This window comes from Lutjanus erythropterus, chromosome 22 (assembly GCF_056507025.1).
Source record: "Lutjanus erythropterus isolate fLutEry1 chromosome 22, fLutEry1.hap2, whole genome shotgun sequence".
Classification (NCBI taxonomy): domain Eukaryota; kingdom Metazoa; phylum Chordata; class Actinopteri; order Lutjaniformes; family Lutjanidae; genus Lutjanus; species Lutjanus erythropterus.
The window spans coordinates 26,729,099-26,745,631 of NC_139338.1; the positions used below are offsets into that span (position 1 = coordinate 26,729,099).

Here is a 16,533-nt window from a genome sequence, read left to right on the forward strand (position 1 = left end):
TTATGCAAAATTTTTAAGTCCTCTTGCCAACAGGAGTAATCAGTCTGGGAACTCTGGCCTGTAACTTGTGTTTTTGTTTGTCCATTTCACATTGATTAGAGTTAAAATTAATGCCGAATGTTTGCCAAATGAGTAAGTGTCTGTTCTTGAGTCATAAAAAAATCACTAATAACCACTTAGAAGGAGCAGATGTTTATAAATGTTAAATTGAGAAAAATGTTAATGGAGTTTTGCAGGAAGTGAGACAGACGATCACTGAACCAAACTGCAGGAGCGCAACACTTTAATTTGACAACTGATGATGAGTCCTACACTGTCAGTTCATCATCTGTTTATAACTGTCAAATGTCTGTCTACATAAAGTTAAAAACAAAAAAGTACTCACTCTGGATTTGGAGTTCAGCGACTGCCTGTCTCACTGCCTGCCAAACCCCATTAACATATTGCTCGATTTAACTTTAATAAATATCTACTTCTTCTAAGAAGATAATCAGTGATTTCTTAGGACTCACAAACACACACTTCCTCATTCGGCAAACATTTGGCATTAATTTGAAATCTAATTAACATAAAACAGGCAAAGAAAAAAGCACTTTTTGTCTGCTTACAATCTTGCAATACATTAAAAGTTTATTATTATTAATACTCAATGCAGTAAAACACGGCCTGGATATATATTTTGTTCCTCATTTTTCTCTCCTCTTTCTCCTCTGTAGCAATCAGACAAGGTGAGTTTAGGAAAAACCTAGCAGTATGAAAAAATGTAAGTATAATGTACATACTCTCTTCGTAGTTGTCTTGGTGCTGGTGGAAGGACTGCGTGTGCAAAACTCTGGACAGAACCAGCGTGGCGTTATCCCGAACCTGAAAGACAAGAAATCTTTTAAATCAGCTGTGCAGGTGAACTCTGTAACATTGTTGTTATCAAGATGGACTTTGTCTCACAGCAGCCTTCTCAATAAATCTTTCTCTTTAAATGTCAGAGGAGAGAACTGGAGTTTTAGTTTCTGTTTTTGTGCAGTGTGAGGATGTATCTCAGGCGGCTCGACATTTGTCTGCACTTCAGGTTTTGGATTCAGCGCAGAAGAAAAGGTCTGAACTTGAGAGGGAGAGAGGGAACACGAACTCCAAACTCCAAACTTTAAAGAAAACTTTAGTACTTTTCAACCTGGACATGTTTTTGTATCTGAGGGCAAAAATTTGGAAAGGATCCCTACAGAGAAAGACCTTTTTGTTTGACCAGAAATAGACGATCTGTCGCAGTCGCCAAAGCCACCAAACTCCATTTACAGAAACAGTAATTTCATCATCATCATCATCGTCTTCATTCAAACTCCACAGAAACTAAATAAAACTCACCAAAATTGATGTGGTTTGTCTTTCCACTGCTCCAACAATCACCATCTCTGGTTTGGTTGGAATAAACTTTAAATTTACAGAGTTAGATGTGAAGATAATGAAAGAGGAGCAAGAGGGAGGTGGGACATAATCAGAGAAGCAGTGGGGAGAATCGGCGTGTAGAGCCAGAATATTTTCACATCTAACTCTATGAATGAAGAGTTTATTTTAACCAAACCAGAGCTGGTGATTGTTGGAGCCGTGGAAAGATGAACAACAACAATTCTGGGGAGATTTATTTAGTTTCTGTCGAGTTTTAATGAATTGTCTTTAACGATGCTAAAATGACTGTTTCTGTAAATGGAGTTTGGTGGCTTTGACGAGAGCATGAAAACAGCTCATTCTGGTTAAACAAAAAGGATGCCACACTTTTAAAAAGGTCTCTCTCTGTTAGGGATCATTTCCAAAATAATGTCAGACACTTGGAATAACTATCTGAGCCCTTCAGTGAGAAGAACAAACACGTAGTGGACGTATTCTCGATTGCCCTCTAGGATTACACCACAGCCCTGTTTATGGCTGATGGCTGCAGCGTTCCTCCTCAATACTGGATCAGTTTCAAAAACTAAAAAACTGAAAAATAGAAAAGTAGGTTCCAGATTGAAAAAAGACACCCTTTAAGCTTGGGAGACTAGTTAACTGACAAATGCAAAAAAACAGCAGGTAATAGTGGCTGTTATTAATACTGAGCTGGCGGTGCAAAACTACCCACATCCTCTTTCTGGATGGGATTAAAATCACTGCAGGTGATGAGAAACCAGCCAACCTCCCCTAAAGTCTGGATATCAAAGAGTTTCAAACATAATAAGAACAAAACATTTGTGCAAAACATTGGATTTTTGCAAATTTTTGTCCTGTGCTGAATAAATAAAGTATTTGCATGACAGCGGCAGACTGAAAAACAAACTCACATTGTAATGAGCCAGCGTGTTGAGTCTCTTCCAGCGTCCTTCTTTCTGCGAGGTCAGGTCGAGGTCAGACAGGATCTGACCCGTGGAGCCCGGACGCCACTCTGCGGATCGGGGAGAAAAATTTAACTTTAATGTGGATTTTTCAAAATATTACAGGTCTGTTAGAGAGAGAGAGAGATAAAGAAAACTTGAATGTGCTTTGGTTATGTTTGTTTTATGTATTTGTCCTTGGTTTTGTCTGCCTGTGATTGTTTGCCTCTGCTGTAACAAAGAGTTTGATATTACTGAGATTACCTGATTGAATAAAGATTATTTCCAAGTGCATCTACCTCTTTAAGTGTCCTTGTATTATTGTCTCCTTATTGTCTTTATCTGTCTAATTTAGGGTAAATAATTACTGACACAGTCTGTATAAGAGCTTTCTGTTACTTTATGTGATGTTACAGGAATAGTGTGGATTATTTGAAGTTGGGTTGTATGAGGTATTTAACCACAGTCAGTGTATTACTTACAGTAGATGGTGGTCAATATGCCCCTGGTTAGGAGAAGCTGTATATGTGATATTTAGAATATTTTCATGGCTTTACCTCGCTGTCAGACAGCCATTTTTGACACGAAACTGCCGATATACAAGCCAAATATCACTCTCTCCAAAGCCACCAAACTCCATAGGCGAAATCAGTAATTTTACCTCACAGTACACAGGAGATGCTGGTCTACCGCTGCCTGCATAGGTTGGTTTGTTTGTGTTATTGTGTGACTTTGGTGAATCCAAATTGACCTTTGAAGACAGTGAAGTCACACACAAACTAAGAGATTGAGGCAGCGGTAGACCAGCAACTGCAGTGTTGTGCAAGGTAAAATTAACATTTTTGCCTATGGAGTTTGGTTGGTTTGGAGAGAGCAATATTTGGCTTATATAACGGCAGTTTCCTGTCAGAAAAGGCTGCCTGACGGCCAAGTAAATTAGTGAAAATGTTCTAAACATAGCGTACATTGCTGTCCCTGTCCACAGCAGGACTTTGCTTAGCTTCCTACACCGTTACTCCTGCTGCTTCTCCAAACTGGTGGTGCGTTGACTACCATTTACTGTACACTGAATATGGATAAATACCTCATACAACCCCACTTCAAAAAAACACAAACTATCCCTTTAACTACACTGCAGTCAGTAAATATACAATTTAGTATTTAAGTTTGCCAGCAGCCCTGCAGTTCCACCATAGACCTGCAGGGGGTGACAAACCCCATGTTGTGTTGTAGCTTTCAGTGACAGTAAAATTATTTATCTGTATAAATATTAACATAATAATTGTTATTATTTGTTGTAGTGTTTCAAATATATTTTGTTTTGTCTCTTACCCAGTGCAACACTCTCCACCTTTGGTCTCTGTGAGTACGGCAGGTTTCTGTAAACCTGATCGATGATCTTCTCTTTCACCTGGAGAGCAGAATATTAAGATGTTAAAGATGCCAGAACACAAAAGTTTAATCTTCTTTCATTCTAAATATCAGCACCGACACCTTTAAGCCAAAATTAAGAAACACCATATTTCTTAAAAGGAGTTCAGTGGTTTCACATTCTCTGCCTACATGATATAAACTCATGTGCTGAAGTTGTCTGGAACCCGAAGTGAGAAAGTTTTCACATCACCGGGGAGCAGAAATAATAAAATATTTAGCTGATCCTGACGTAAAGAGCGGTGCAGAAGCAGGCTGAGAACAAAACCTGAGAGAGAAAACGAGCCCACCTGGGAGATGGTGTCACAGTTCAACACTTTCACCGGAGTCACGTCTGGTCCCTCCCCGTGCACCAACACCTGCAGGGTCTGACATCACAAACACACCTGTCTGTCAGACACACACACACCGATCCTCAACTCTGGAGTGACAGCGGGTTTACTTTCATGAGCTGGATTTTGTCTTAATTAATGAGTTCATCATTTACTCGTCTTCAGATGTCTGATGTTGTTTAACTAACAGGCCAAAACACAAAGAAAATAAGTTAACAATGAAATAAAACAGAAAAGCAGCAAATCTGAGAAGCTGCAACCTACGGAGCCTCTAAAATGTCATGATGGGACATCTGTCAAATTTTGTTGATTTTTTCCTTGTTTATTTGTGCTTCTATCATGGATAAACAGGCCACGTAGTTAAATAAGTTTCTTTTTTTGTCTGTTTTTATGATCAGACGATAACTCTGCACAGGGTCTTTTATTTTGAAAACCAGACCAGATTCTCTATTGTTTTTTCTGTCTAACTTCCTGTCCGCTCAATCTGTTCTCTGCAGGTTTTGTGTGAAAATAGACAAAAGCCAGCGTGGATTCACGTGCTTTTTGAAGAACGGTCGCTCTCAGCTGTGGTTGGACGTGGCGCAGAGGAAACATGACGCAGCCACGCCCGGTGCAATTAATCCATAGATGTGACCACTGATCTAAACTAAATCATGATACAGCTCAGTCTTCTTCTGTGGATCAGAGGCATCACAGACGTCATTCAGAAAAAGAAAAATGAAAACAAACAAAAAAAAATCACACTGTGACCTTTTGGGGGTCTGAAACTCCTGATTATGAAAATAGTTAGAGATTAATTTTCTGTTGATTAGGAATGAATCAACTAATCATTTCAGCTCTAAATTAAAGATCAACATGTTTTAAATGATAATTACTCATAAGCTGTTTTTTGGCTCAACATCGTAATTCTGATTTCAGAGTTTTTTCACTCTGTCGACGACACGGCACAGGGGAAAACACGGAAAACCTGCAATTTTTTTGACGCACAAAAAGGTTTAAAAACACAGAATCAAACCCAGAAAGAATAAATCAGGAGTTCTGATCCAAAAAAAAAATGTTCCTGACCTTTAAAATGCCCACTGATCAACACTGCAGAGTGCGTGTCTTGTGTGTACTAACCAGTACAGAGTACTCGACGTCGTCTCCCAGCAGCCCCGTGTCGTTCAGAGTGTATTTGGCTTTCTTCATCTTGGCGTCCACCGGTCCCTTCTCAACCTGGTGCTTCAGCGCCTTGAACAGTTTGTACAAAGGTTCTCCTGCAGTGTCCTGAAACAAGGACACAAACGGTCAGATCGGTCCTTTTCTTTAAGGTCTGCTGATTGCAAAGATGTTTTTTTTTTTTTTTCTGAAATTCCTTGAAATTGATCCAACTCTCTCCGTCCACAGGCATCTGTTGAACTTCTGTCCCTAAACACATTTACAGCCGCAGCCAAGAACAGTTTTATTTAATTGGCAACCTGCAGGTGTAAAAGTTTAATAAAATATATAATGCAATGAATCATTATTGTTATTTATTCAAGTTAGAGTTCTATTTAGCTTAACAAGAAGAATTTTATTTTCAGCAAAACATTTGTCTGTAGGTTTGTTAAAAACAAAAGGAAAATTGAGGGTAGTTTTCTGCAGGGGTGGAGGAATTACTTAGAGCCATTACTTCAGTAAAAGTACAAATACTACAGTGCAAAATACTGTGTTACAAGTAAAAGAAGTAATAAAAAAATGTACTAAGAATATTCAAAGTAAAAGTAAAAGTTTTCCCATGTGACTTTTGTACAACTATAAATGATCTCATTCATTTTCTTTAATTTAAAAGCAGGATTTTACTGCTGTAGTTGGTTGAGCTGGAGCTCATTTTTAACCATTTTCTATCGGATGCAACTATTGATTAACCAGAGGTGTCCATAATGTTGTCAGACACTCAGAATAACAATCTGAACCTGCCAGTGACAAAAAACAAACGGTTTGATGTTTATACTGCAGAACATTCTGGAGAAAACTGGGTCCAGGTTGAAAAATACTGAAGTTACCCTTTAAGTTCAGAGCTTGAATAAATATATGTACATTCCACCACTGTTTGTCTATTTAATATATTTTAAGTACAATAAAATTAAAATAAGTACTTTCTGAAAGTATGTATGATACGTTTGTTAAAGTTCAGGGACTAAATTCAATCCACATCGAACTCCTGGTCCTAATAACTAAATATAAAATGTCCATGGTGTAAAAAAAACTTGTTCGGGAGCTGAAGTGTGAAACAAAGTTTGGTACAAGAGTGTTAAATTATAGAAAACACCGAACATCAGCACAACATATCAGCTGCTGCTGTCAGTATCAACACAGCGAGAGCAGAAAATACAGGTGCAGTGAGCAGGTTTCAACAAAGACGAGAAGTTTCTGAGAGTCAATTATAACTGAGGCAGCAGGAGAGGGAAAAAAAGAGAGAGAAAAGGAGAAGAAGAAGAGGAAGAAAGGCGTGCAGGAGGCGAGAGAAACGGATCGAAGAGAAAAAGAAATAAAAAACACACCCGAAGAAAGTAAAAAAAACAACAAAGAATAAGTGAAAGAATCTGTGTTACCCTGAGGAACTGATAGAGACAGATGGACATCCAATTACAGAGCATCCTCTCCACCACCGTCTCTGACCTAGATACACACACACACACACACACACACACACGCACGCACGCACGCACACACACACACACACAAAAGATAAAACATTAGAACTGACAGAAACCAATTAAAACTTTTTACGGTGTAAATAAATACAAATACACGTGTACGAGAGGGATTTTGCAATTTTTCGTTGACTTTTCTACACTTAAGTCATTATCTTTCTGTCCGTCCGTTCCTCACCTCCTCAGCATGAGTTTGGGGTTTTTGCTCTGGACGTGTTCGTCCATCAGCTCCAGCAGCAGCGTCCTCATGATGTCCGTGTAATACTCCAGTTTCCCGTGCAGCGCCACCGTCAGCAGGGAGGCGAAATAACCCCGAGCCCGGGCGTTAAAGTCCGGACGGCTCTCCAGCGTGCGGATGAACTGCAGACAGAGAGCATGGACATTAGCATGCATATGTTTATATTACTAGAAACCTGGATACTTATGCATTTTTCAATAAAATGTTACAAAATTCAAGAAAAATCATGCCTGTATTTGAGCGAGAAAGTTTATTTTTGACCTTAGAAATAGCTTGGCAAAAAGCAAACACTAACTCAAAGTTTGCTTTCAAGCTTTTCCTTGAGCTTTCAACTGCATCTAATAATCAATCCATGACAAGAAAAAAGCCCAAGGTGGACCTTGAGTTGGATTTATTTTTCAGGTCGAACATAAGTGACACCGAAGGAGAAACTTGAGAATAAGAAACTTTGAAAATATATAGATATTTCTGGGAACTTTTTATGCCTTTTTTTTAAAAACGAGAATAGTATTTTGTATTATCTCCATGTTGCATCGTTTTTATCAGTTATGCATCAAAGCTCTGAGAGGCAAGAGAGGAAAAAGAAGTGATTTAAATTATTTTCTCTCCTGTGTTTATCAAAGGTTTATTTTCAGTGTGAAACAGGTTTATAAATGTTTGTTGTTGTAATAATTTCAGCCACAAGAGGCAGAAGTTCTCAACTCCTCTAAATAAGACTAACAGCATCCATGTTTTATTTCAGGTGGGTTTTAATGGATTTTTTTCTGACTTGCCTCTCAGAATTTCTTTCAGTTTCAGTTTCAGACATCACTTGAGGAGACCTCGGGGACCTCAGCTGTAGCTACAGTGCAGCACGAAGTCCAAATTTAAAAGGTTTCATCCTCTGAGGAACATCAACATGCTCATTAGAGGTCTTCACGGGTCCACTTAGTTCTAAGAACCAAGATCTGACCCCGGTCTAGATTATGGGGTCTTGTTTTACTGCCACGAGTCTCGCGTCTGTTATTTTTTAATTATTGATTAATCTGATGATTATTTTAAGGATAAGATAAGACAGAACTTTATTAATCCAGGAGGAAATTCTTGTGTCAGATTGCTCCAAAATCACAGTAACAATCGAGCAACAAATAAGCAAAATATAAACATAAAATAAAAAGTCTATCAGCAGTAAATGCAAAGAAACAGAGCCTTAAATTGTTTAATCTATAAAATCAAGAAATTAACTCTTTATTTACTGTTATAAATGACAAAGAAAAGCAGCAAGTCCTCAAATTTAAGAAGCTAAAACTGACAAACATTTGACATCAAAGGGGCTGAAAAATAATTTTCTTTGATCGACTAATCGATTAATTGTTGCAGCTCTGATGTCTGACACCCAAGTGGATCCAAACAGATCCAGTCTCCTTATAATGTGAGAAAAAATAAATAAGGAAATGTGCAGCCTTTTTAAAAAATATATATGTTGGCATTTATCATCACTGTTTGGAGTTCGATTCACAGATATTAATTTGGCAAGAAAATTATCATCTTATCTTCCAGCTGGCAACTTGAAAGGTTTATTGTTGGTGAGGGAGGTAAAAATAAGACTTCCTATTAGTTCTATAAATAAACTATCTGGCAGAAAACCTCACTGAGGGTCTGAAACAGCTGACAGAGAGAAAAAGACGAAAATATGACAGAAGGCAGAAGACAGACGAGGGACGAGGGACTGGAAGAGCCAGAATCCCACCGAAAGCTTCAGACTCACATTGATGAGGAAGGTTTTACTGTTCAGCAGGTTGGAGAACTGGTTCAGCGCCTGAGCCACGATCGCCCTGCGGGCTTCAGGGATTTGCAGTTTTCTCGTGATCATGGCGTCGTTGGCGCCGTCCTTGGAAGGCAGGAAGAAGTTTCGGTCGGTGTAGGTCTTGTAGTCCAGGAAGGGGATCCGGGCCTCGCTCAGGTCGCTGGTGTGGTCCTCCATTTCGATCATCAGATCTGACACACACAGAAAAATCATAAAACATTCAGCCATTTATTTATTCATTTGCCTACAGGTGTGTGTTGTATACTGTATAACATGTGGGCCTGTAGAAACAGAAACACTATGAAGAATCTGGATGGTTGCTTCTTTTTCTTTGTCTTTCCAAAACAAAAACACAAGAACAAAAGCGTAAAATATGGATTAAACAGTATGTTTATTCCCTTTGATGAAAAATATAATGACAGAGAGCTGCAGGGGTGATGTATTTTTGTTGGCCGGCCTAAAAGTTAGCATTGCCCTGGTTACCTCCACAAAAAGCCGAAGGGATTTTTCCACTGGATTTGGGATTAGTGCAGAAAACAAAATGCATTCTGTTCAGCAAGATAATCCTCACAAATGAACATCACCATTATCGTCATGATGTTTGAAGCGTTTACACACCCAGCAGAAGTAAACAGCTAATGTTGGGATACGAAAAACTAAACAATGTCACCAGTGACTGATGATCTATGACGCCCCCGACAACCTCGGCCTCAGTCACTCAGAGACCGACTTTTTAAAGGCACGTAAAAGCATCAAAATTCATGACATTCATTTATGTCACAGGACAAAATGGAAAATCTCTTGAGCTCGTGTTAACTGCAGACCTTCAGGCATCAAATCAAAAAACAACTTTCTGTCTTTACTTAAAAAAAATGTTGTTGACTTTTTCTTTACTTTTAAAAACTTTTTCTTTACCTTTAAAAACTTTTTTCTTTAGTTTAAAAAAAAAACTTTTTGACTATTTTAGTTTCCTTGGTTTTCAGGACTCTATTAGCACACTATTAGCATGTCATGCTAACTAGCTTACTGTAATAAAGTGCTAACTTAACTTTGCATTCCTTCGAAGGCCAAGAGTTAGCATATGACTGACTAACACTACATTAGTTTGCACAAATAAAGATCACAACATGCACATCCACTGTGTTAAAGTGTTAAAGCTAGCGCCCCAATCCTGCTTTTCATTGTAATTGGGGAACTTACTCTCCAGCAGACCCCAGCCAAAACTAATTATCGGAGGTAGTGTTACATTTGCCAAAAATATCAGCTCAATCAAGAACTTACTCAAACAGCTACAGCAGATAAAATCTGCTACAGCTGTCATTTCAGCCGGAATATATTCACAGTGGCTGGTTAGAAATAATGAGCCTGCTTTTATCCGTCTTTAAATAACTCACTGAAACTTACTGTTAAAAACTTTAATGTTAAATCCACCTCTGATGTTACTGTAAACAGCATATGTGCACTGAACAAGAACAGAAAGCTTGACAGGCACTCGGGGGCTCAAGAAGTTGGATTTCCTTGATTTTCTTGAATTGTGTGGATCTTGTGCTTCTTGGCGTACATTTTATGTCTTTATACCTGTAGGTACTACGAGTTTTCAACCATTTTGACTGAACGTTCCTGCTCTTAAAGTCTCCCTGACCCCCCGAGCTCAGTAACGGAGCTGTCAGATTCTCAGCTCAGTCCACCGAGCTCGCCAAAAAGACCTGCAGGGAAGTTTGTGATGTCTGAGCCAAAGCCCAATCTGCTGAATCGCGCTGGAAGGACTTCACATTACGGAGATAAACTGTCAAAGCGGCGACGTCGTCAAATCTGCGGACGCAACGTGTGACAAGATGCTGACAAAAAGCTTCGGCTGCGCGGACAGAGGCTTGTGCTGCGTCTGCTGCTTGGCTCGGACGCTGCAAGACTCCACGTGGGTCTTGGCGAGCTCAGTGAGCTCTGAGTCAGAATCCTCCAGATTCTGATTCCTGTGTTGTGACTGAGGCAGATGTCAACGCTATAAATACCTGAGTAAAATGTTAGTGTTCGTGCCACCAGCTGCAGCACCAATATGGTCTAAAACAGCTGTCTGCTCACTGTCAGTTCTATTTTCTCTGTTGCTCCTCACCTTTCAGGATTTTAATGTGAAAATAAATTTCACAATTTAGATAAATAAAAAATAACTAGCTTAAAGGGATCACTTGGATGATTTTAACTGTTAAGATAGTCAGTGTATTACCTGCAGTAAATGGCGGTGGACAGGCTCTCAAATCGTAGAATCAGAGAGGAGTACTGCTATAGGAAGTTAAAGCAATGTACTGCTGTAGGCAGGGTCAGCAACAAAATATATTTTAGCATCCTAAAAACAATGCTTCATCTAAAAAAATCAATATCAGTTTAAGTGCACACTATATTTAGAATATTTTCACTGCTTTTCATCAGGAAACTGCCTTTATATAGGCCAAATATCACTCTCTTCGAACAAACCAAACTCCATTGTAAAAATGTGTAATTTTACCTCACAGAACACAGGAGTTGCTGGTTTACTGCTGCCTCTGCTGGTTAGCTTGTTTGTGTTACTGTGTGACTTTTGTGTTTTACAGGGTTAGTTTGGATTCACCAAAGTCACACAATAAGAGAAACAAACCAGCACATCGAGGCAACAACTCCTGTGTCCTGTCAGGTAAAATGACTAATTTTGCCAATGGAGTTTGGTTGGTTTGGAAAGAGGGATATCTGGCTTATAAAACTGTGGTTGAAAATGCGGGAAGGTCTGACTGCAAGGTAAAGCAGTGGAAATATTCCAGATATTACATAAACCTAAACTGATATTGATTTGGCTAAAATACAATGTGCTGCTTCTCCAGACTGGGGGTGTGCAGACCGCCATCTACTGTGGGCTGATTTGAAAGTACCTCATAAAACCCCACTTCAAATAACTTGAACTATTCCTTTAATTTTGACACTATTTTTGAGACACAGATTTTATTGCAGCTCTCCTGTGAAACGGCGATAACGCTCCTTTCACAGTCATCTCTAAATCAGCTCAGAGCAGTCAGGTGTGTGTGTACCTGTGAACTCCTTCTTGCAGCGATCTCGAACGCTCTCCTCCAGGTTCTCCAGCTGGTGTTTCACCTTCTCGTACTCTCGCTCCGCCTGCTGGCTCTTCCTCCTGTTGGTGCACAGACGGGGAGATGTTTAAATGCATCCACACACAAACACACACACACACACACACACACAAAGAAAAACAAAAGTGTTTGTGATAATTTGTCGAACCTGTAGCAGTAGACGGACACGGCGATGAAGAGCAGCATCGGTACGATGACCGCGGGGATGATTATAGCCAGAGGAATGTCGTCTTTTCTGGCGTAGTAGACTGAACCCACCAACCACTCGCCATTACCAAACTGCACCTGGACACAAAGAATGTTTCACTTTAAAGGAACAGTCCACCACAAAATCAAAAATACTTAAAAATACTCCATCTAGATTGTTTTGTTGTGAGTAGCAGAGTGTGAGATATTTGTCTTCTCTCCAGAGGTGGCAAAACTACACACATTGTTTACTCTAGTAGAAATACAGACACTTGGGTAAAAAACAACTGGCAAAAGTAGAAGTACCGATTCAACTTCTTAACTCAAATAAAAGTGAAAAAGTACAGGCTCTGAAATGTACTCATATGAAGTATAAAAGTAAAAAGAGTCGTGGAAGTTCACTGTGTTTACCACTAGTTCCAGCAGGTCGTTGGTCGTGTCCCTGCGTTGGCGTTTGGATCGCGCTCTGGGCTGCGACGGCGGAGCCTCCAGGATCAACTTATCATCCTGTGCAGAGACAACAGCAGTCACTCAGTTGAGCCAAACACATGTGAGACAGCTGGTATAACTTCATTAGTGTTATGCATTAAAGGAGAAATCTGTAATATTTTTACTGTAATAAATCAAAATGCAGCTGTGAGTCTTTGAAATTTCTCTTCCAGGCCGTAATAACTGTTATTGTTTGCTTGTTTCAGGTTAATTAGAGCTCAAATTAATGCCGAATGTTCGCCGAAAGAGTAAGTGTCTGTTTATGAGTTGTAAAAAGATAATTAATCATCTTTTAGAAGGAGTAGATGTTTATAACGGTTAAATTGAGTAAAATGTTAATGGAGTTTGGCAGGCAATGAAACTCCAGAGTTTGTATTTTCAGACCTTTGGGATCTTTTTTTCCAGGATGACAGGCTTAACTTAACATCGACAGACAACTGACAGATATAAACAGCTGATCAACTTAAGAACTGTTCCATCAACTGTCGTCTAAAATGCCGTTTCTCAATCTTTATAGCCAAGCAATGGCATCTCAAAACCACATATCCCAGGCTGCACCTGTCAATGAGCGGTTTCCTTCTCAAATTTTTCTATTTTTATAGTTTTTGGAGTCTTAAAGACTTAAAAACTCCCAGTAATACACACAAAAAAGAATGAAAGGAATGAAAGGGGGGGCACAGAACTAAATATAATCATTTTCTGAGGGTTTTCTTTCCTACAGCGCCCCACAGTGGTTGAACGATGCCATGAACATTAAACAAGCCTCCCAGATGGTGAAAACTGACTGGATGTGAGCACAAACAGAACTTCTCACCACTAAAGTGAAGTTCAGTTTCAGCCTCATGTAACCGTACAAAAAAATTACATACATAATTATCAAAATAGTTCTCAGTTAAAGTGAAATAAGCATGTGACCTGATCTGACCCCTCAAAGAATTGCAAGTATATTTTTGTTTCTGGGAACAAACAACTCCCTTTATTCTGAACTCAAAGAAGGAAATTGCATTTTCTGGAAGCTTCTGTCTGTGTAGCATGACAGCATCACCTCCCAGACTCATTTAAAACAGGATCACAGCAGTTTTAGACGTGAATAATCTGACAGTCTGATATCCCGCGTTTAATAAAATACTAATATCAGCTCCATCTTTACAGTGTGAGTCCATTAGAAACTTATTTCTCACCGAGCTCCTTTCAGTGTGTGTTTACCTGCAGGATGTTGACGGGACAGAGGGCGTCTCCGACAAACGCCTTGGCCTCTTTGGCCGTCATCGCCTTGGAGAATCCTCGACCCTGACGAAAGAGAGAGAGAGAGAGAGAGAGAGAGAAAGAGCGTGAGGTCACCAGATCAGGAGAAGAAGAGTGATGAGTGTGAGCGAAACCGTCCGTCCCTCACCGTCACGATGATGATGCCCGTCTCTGTGATCATGTTCTTGGTGAGGTTGTTGAAGGTGGGGTCGGGGTGGTAGTCGAAGCCCTTCAGATCCTCCATCACGTTGTCCAGGTGGAGGACAGTCCTGAGGGACTGGCAGTCGGAGGACAGGTTCACTGACGGAGAGTTAAACTGGAGGATGGTGTCGTTCTTACTCAGAGCCTCCTGGACAAACTGAGAGAGACAGGAAGGAGGAGGAAGAGGAGAAGGAGAAGAAGAAGAAGAAGAAGAAGAAGAAGGAATTTAACTGGAGAAGAGCTGAAGAAGATGTCAATCAGTCTATTCCATTACAGCTCCAGATAAAAAAGACGTAATCAGATTATAGATACTATAGATATTAGATTAATCTGCATCTATTTTGATAATCAATTAATCATTTTGAGCGATTTTTAAAAACAAAACAGTAAACTGAATATTTTTGACATTTGAGGACGTCGTCTTCAGCTTTGATCAACATTTTTCACCATTTTCTGACACTTTAGACCGATCGATTGATGATGGAAATAATCATTAGTTGCAGCCATAAAAAAAAAACAAAAGTAACAGAAAAAAATCAAGTTACATTACTTTAATATTATGATACTTGGATTACATTACTGACTACATTTTTGACAGGTAATTAGAAACTGTAACAGAACACATTTTTTAAAGTAATCCTCCCATCTGATTAATATTATTATTATAATAATACCCACTGGAGACGTCTGTGTCCAGGTACTGTGTGTCTACAGCAGAAACTGAGCTGAGGAGCTTTTCAGATCAAACTTAATTTTATTTTCCTTGTGATGGTTCAAAGAAAAGTGTCTCCAGCAGGTTCACAGTTTGTAGCGACTCCAGATTTTCCGTGCAGGTGTAACTTTCACTTCAGATTTCCTCCTCCCTCCTCTCTGTCCCTGCCTCCCCACTGTGTCTCCCCCCTTCTGTCTTCCCCGGTTCAGACGGCAGCTTTTGATGATGAGACGATAAAACGACTTCACCTCCTCTCCCCTGCAGTGAATCGTTCCTAAGAGACTCTGTCACTCAAAGCTATTCAGCAGTGAAATAGAAGCACCGTCCTCCCCTCCTCGCTCGTCTCTCTGTCGCAGGGTTTTGACTGTCAGCTGCAGCTGCAGACCGATATTCATCCAGCTGATATTCTGCTTTTATTAAATATTTGATTTGGTCCTGTCAGCGTCGCCCACCTCTGATTTATGAGGCTTGATTGATCGCACATTTATTGTAGAATTAATCAATACGACTCCTGTAGCCTGTAGGAAACTCTAAACCTGAACTGATTCTAAAGAGACACGTCGATCAGACTCCTAACAAGAATTATTATTATTACTATTGTATTTATTTTTTGTGTGTGTTTTCTTGATGAAAGATGTTGCCAATATTAATTAGCTTTGGTCAAATGTAAGTCCTTTATTTTTGTTCCATCACAAACACTTTAGCTACCAACTTCTAACATGAGCAACACAGACCAACCGCTAATCTTAGCTACACCTTCCAACTGCTAACGTTAGCCACACAGAACAACTGGTAACATTAACTACACAAAACAACCGCTAATGTTAGCTACACTGACCAACCGCTAACATTAGCTACACAGACCAACCGGTAACATTAGCTACACAGACCACTGCTAACATTAGCTACACAAACCAACCGCTAATCACAGCTACACAGACCAACCGCTAGTCTTAGCTACAGAGACCAACTGCTAATCTCAGCTACACAGACCAACCGCTAATCTTAGCAACACAGACCAACCCTGAACATTAGCTACACAGACCACTGCTAACATTAGCTACACAGCCCAACCGCTAATCACAGCTACACAGACCAACCGCTAATCTTAGCTACAGAGACCAACAGCTAATGTTAGCTACAGAGACCAACTGCTAATCTTAGCTACAGAGACCAACAGCTAATGTTAGCTACGCTGACCAGCCTGTAACATTAGTTAGACTGTACAGCGGTTACAAATGTAATTTTCATCTATTACAGTTCGGAGTACAGCACAGTCTTCAGTCAATCCAAAAGCTAATTCACTAACATACTGTTCATTAGCTTTAGCTTAGCTTCAGTTTTTTGGCAGTCAGGGTCACAGAGGTACCTGTCAGTTTCTCTACAAGGTTTTAAAAACTCAGAAGGTCGTTTAGAAACACTCACTGTTGTTCTGAAGGTATTTTTATAATCCTCAGAGACACTGGTCACACGCGCACACACACACACACACACACACACACACACACACACACACACACGTACCTCTACTGGAGCTGTGTTCTGCGAGAACTCGTCATTGCAGGGCAGAACTTTCATTGTGGCTCTCTGGATCAGATCAAAACCGTTTCCAACCACCACAATCCTTCGACCGCCGCTGCAAACACACACAGACACAGGGAGATGATGGAAATTATGTATATTTACCCACAAAATATTCTGCAATGCATGCTTCCAGTGTTCGGACACCTCTAATTACTCTATACAACACAATAATGGCTCCGTCGACTGATATAAACCAGAATTT

The 16,533-nt window shown here is 39.8% G+C and overlaps 1 protein-coding gene across 1 annotated transcript in view; it reads right to left on the reverse strand.

Annotated features, from left to right (window-relative positions):
* Window positions 1-16,533, reverse strand: part of LOC146307033 (plexin-B2-like) — an 80,298-nt gene that overhangs the window by 7,279 nt on the left and 56,486 nt on the right. The window contains exons 21-34 of the mRNA XM_084710491.1: window positions 16,272-16,383; window positions 13,983-14,192; window positions 13,796-13,879; window positions 12,512-12,607; window positions 12,063-12,199; window positions 11,855-11,955; window positions 8,763-8,992; window positions 6,956-7,137; window positions 6,676-6,742; window positions 5,222-5,368; window positions 4,061-4,138; window positions 3,672-3,750; window positions 2,310-2,410; window positions 783-864 (exon numbers count right to left, since the gene is read on the reverse strand). Coding sequence (XP_084566617.1) covers window positions 783-864; window positions 2,310-2,410; window positions 3,672-3,750; window positions 4,061-4,138; window positions 5,222-5,368; window positions 6,676-6,742; window positions 6,956-7,137; window positions 8,763-8,992; window positions 11,855-11,955; window positions 12,063-12,199; window positions 12,512-12,607; window positions 13,796-13,879; window positions 13,983-14,192; window positions 16,272-16,383 — 1,706 coding nt within the window. The remainder of the gene's footprint in view (window positions 1-782; window positions 865-2,309; window positions 2,411-3,671; window positions 3,751-4,060; window positions 4,139-5,221; window positions 5,369-6,675; window positions 6,743-6,955; window positions 7,138-8,762; window positions 8,993-11,854; window positions 11,956-12,062; window positions 12,200-12,511; window positions 12,608-13,795; window positions 13,880-13,982; window positions 14,193-16,271; window positions 16,384-16,533) is intronic.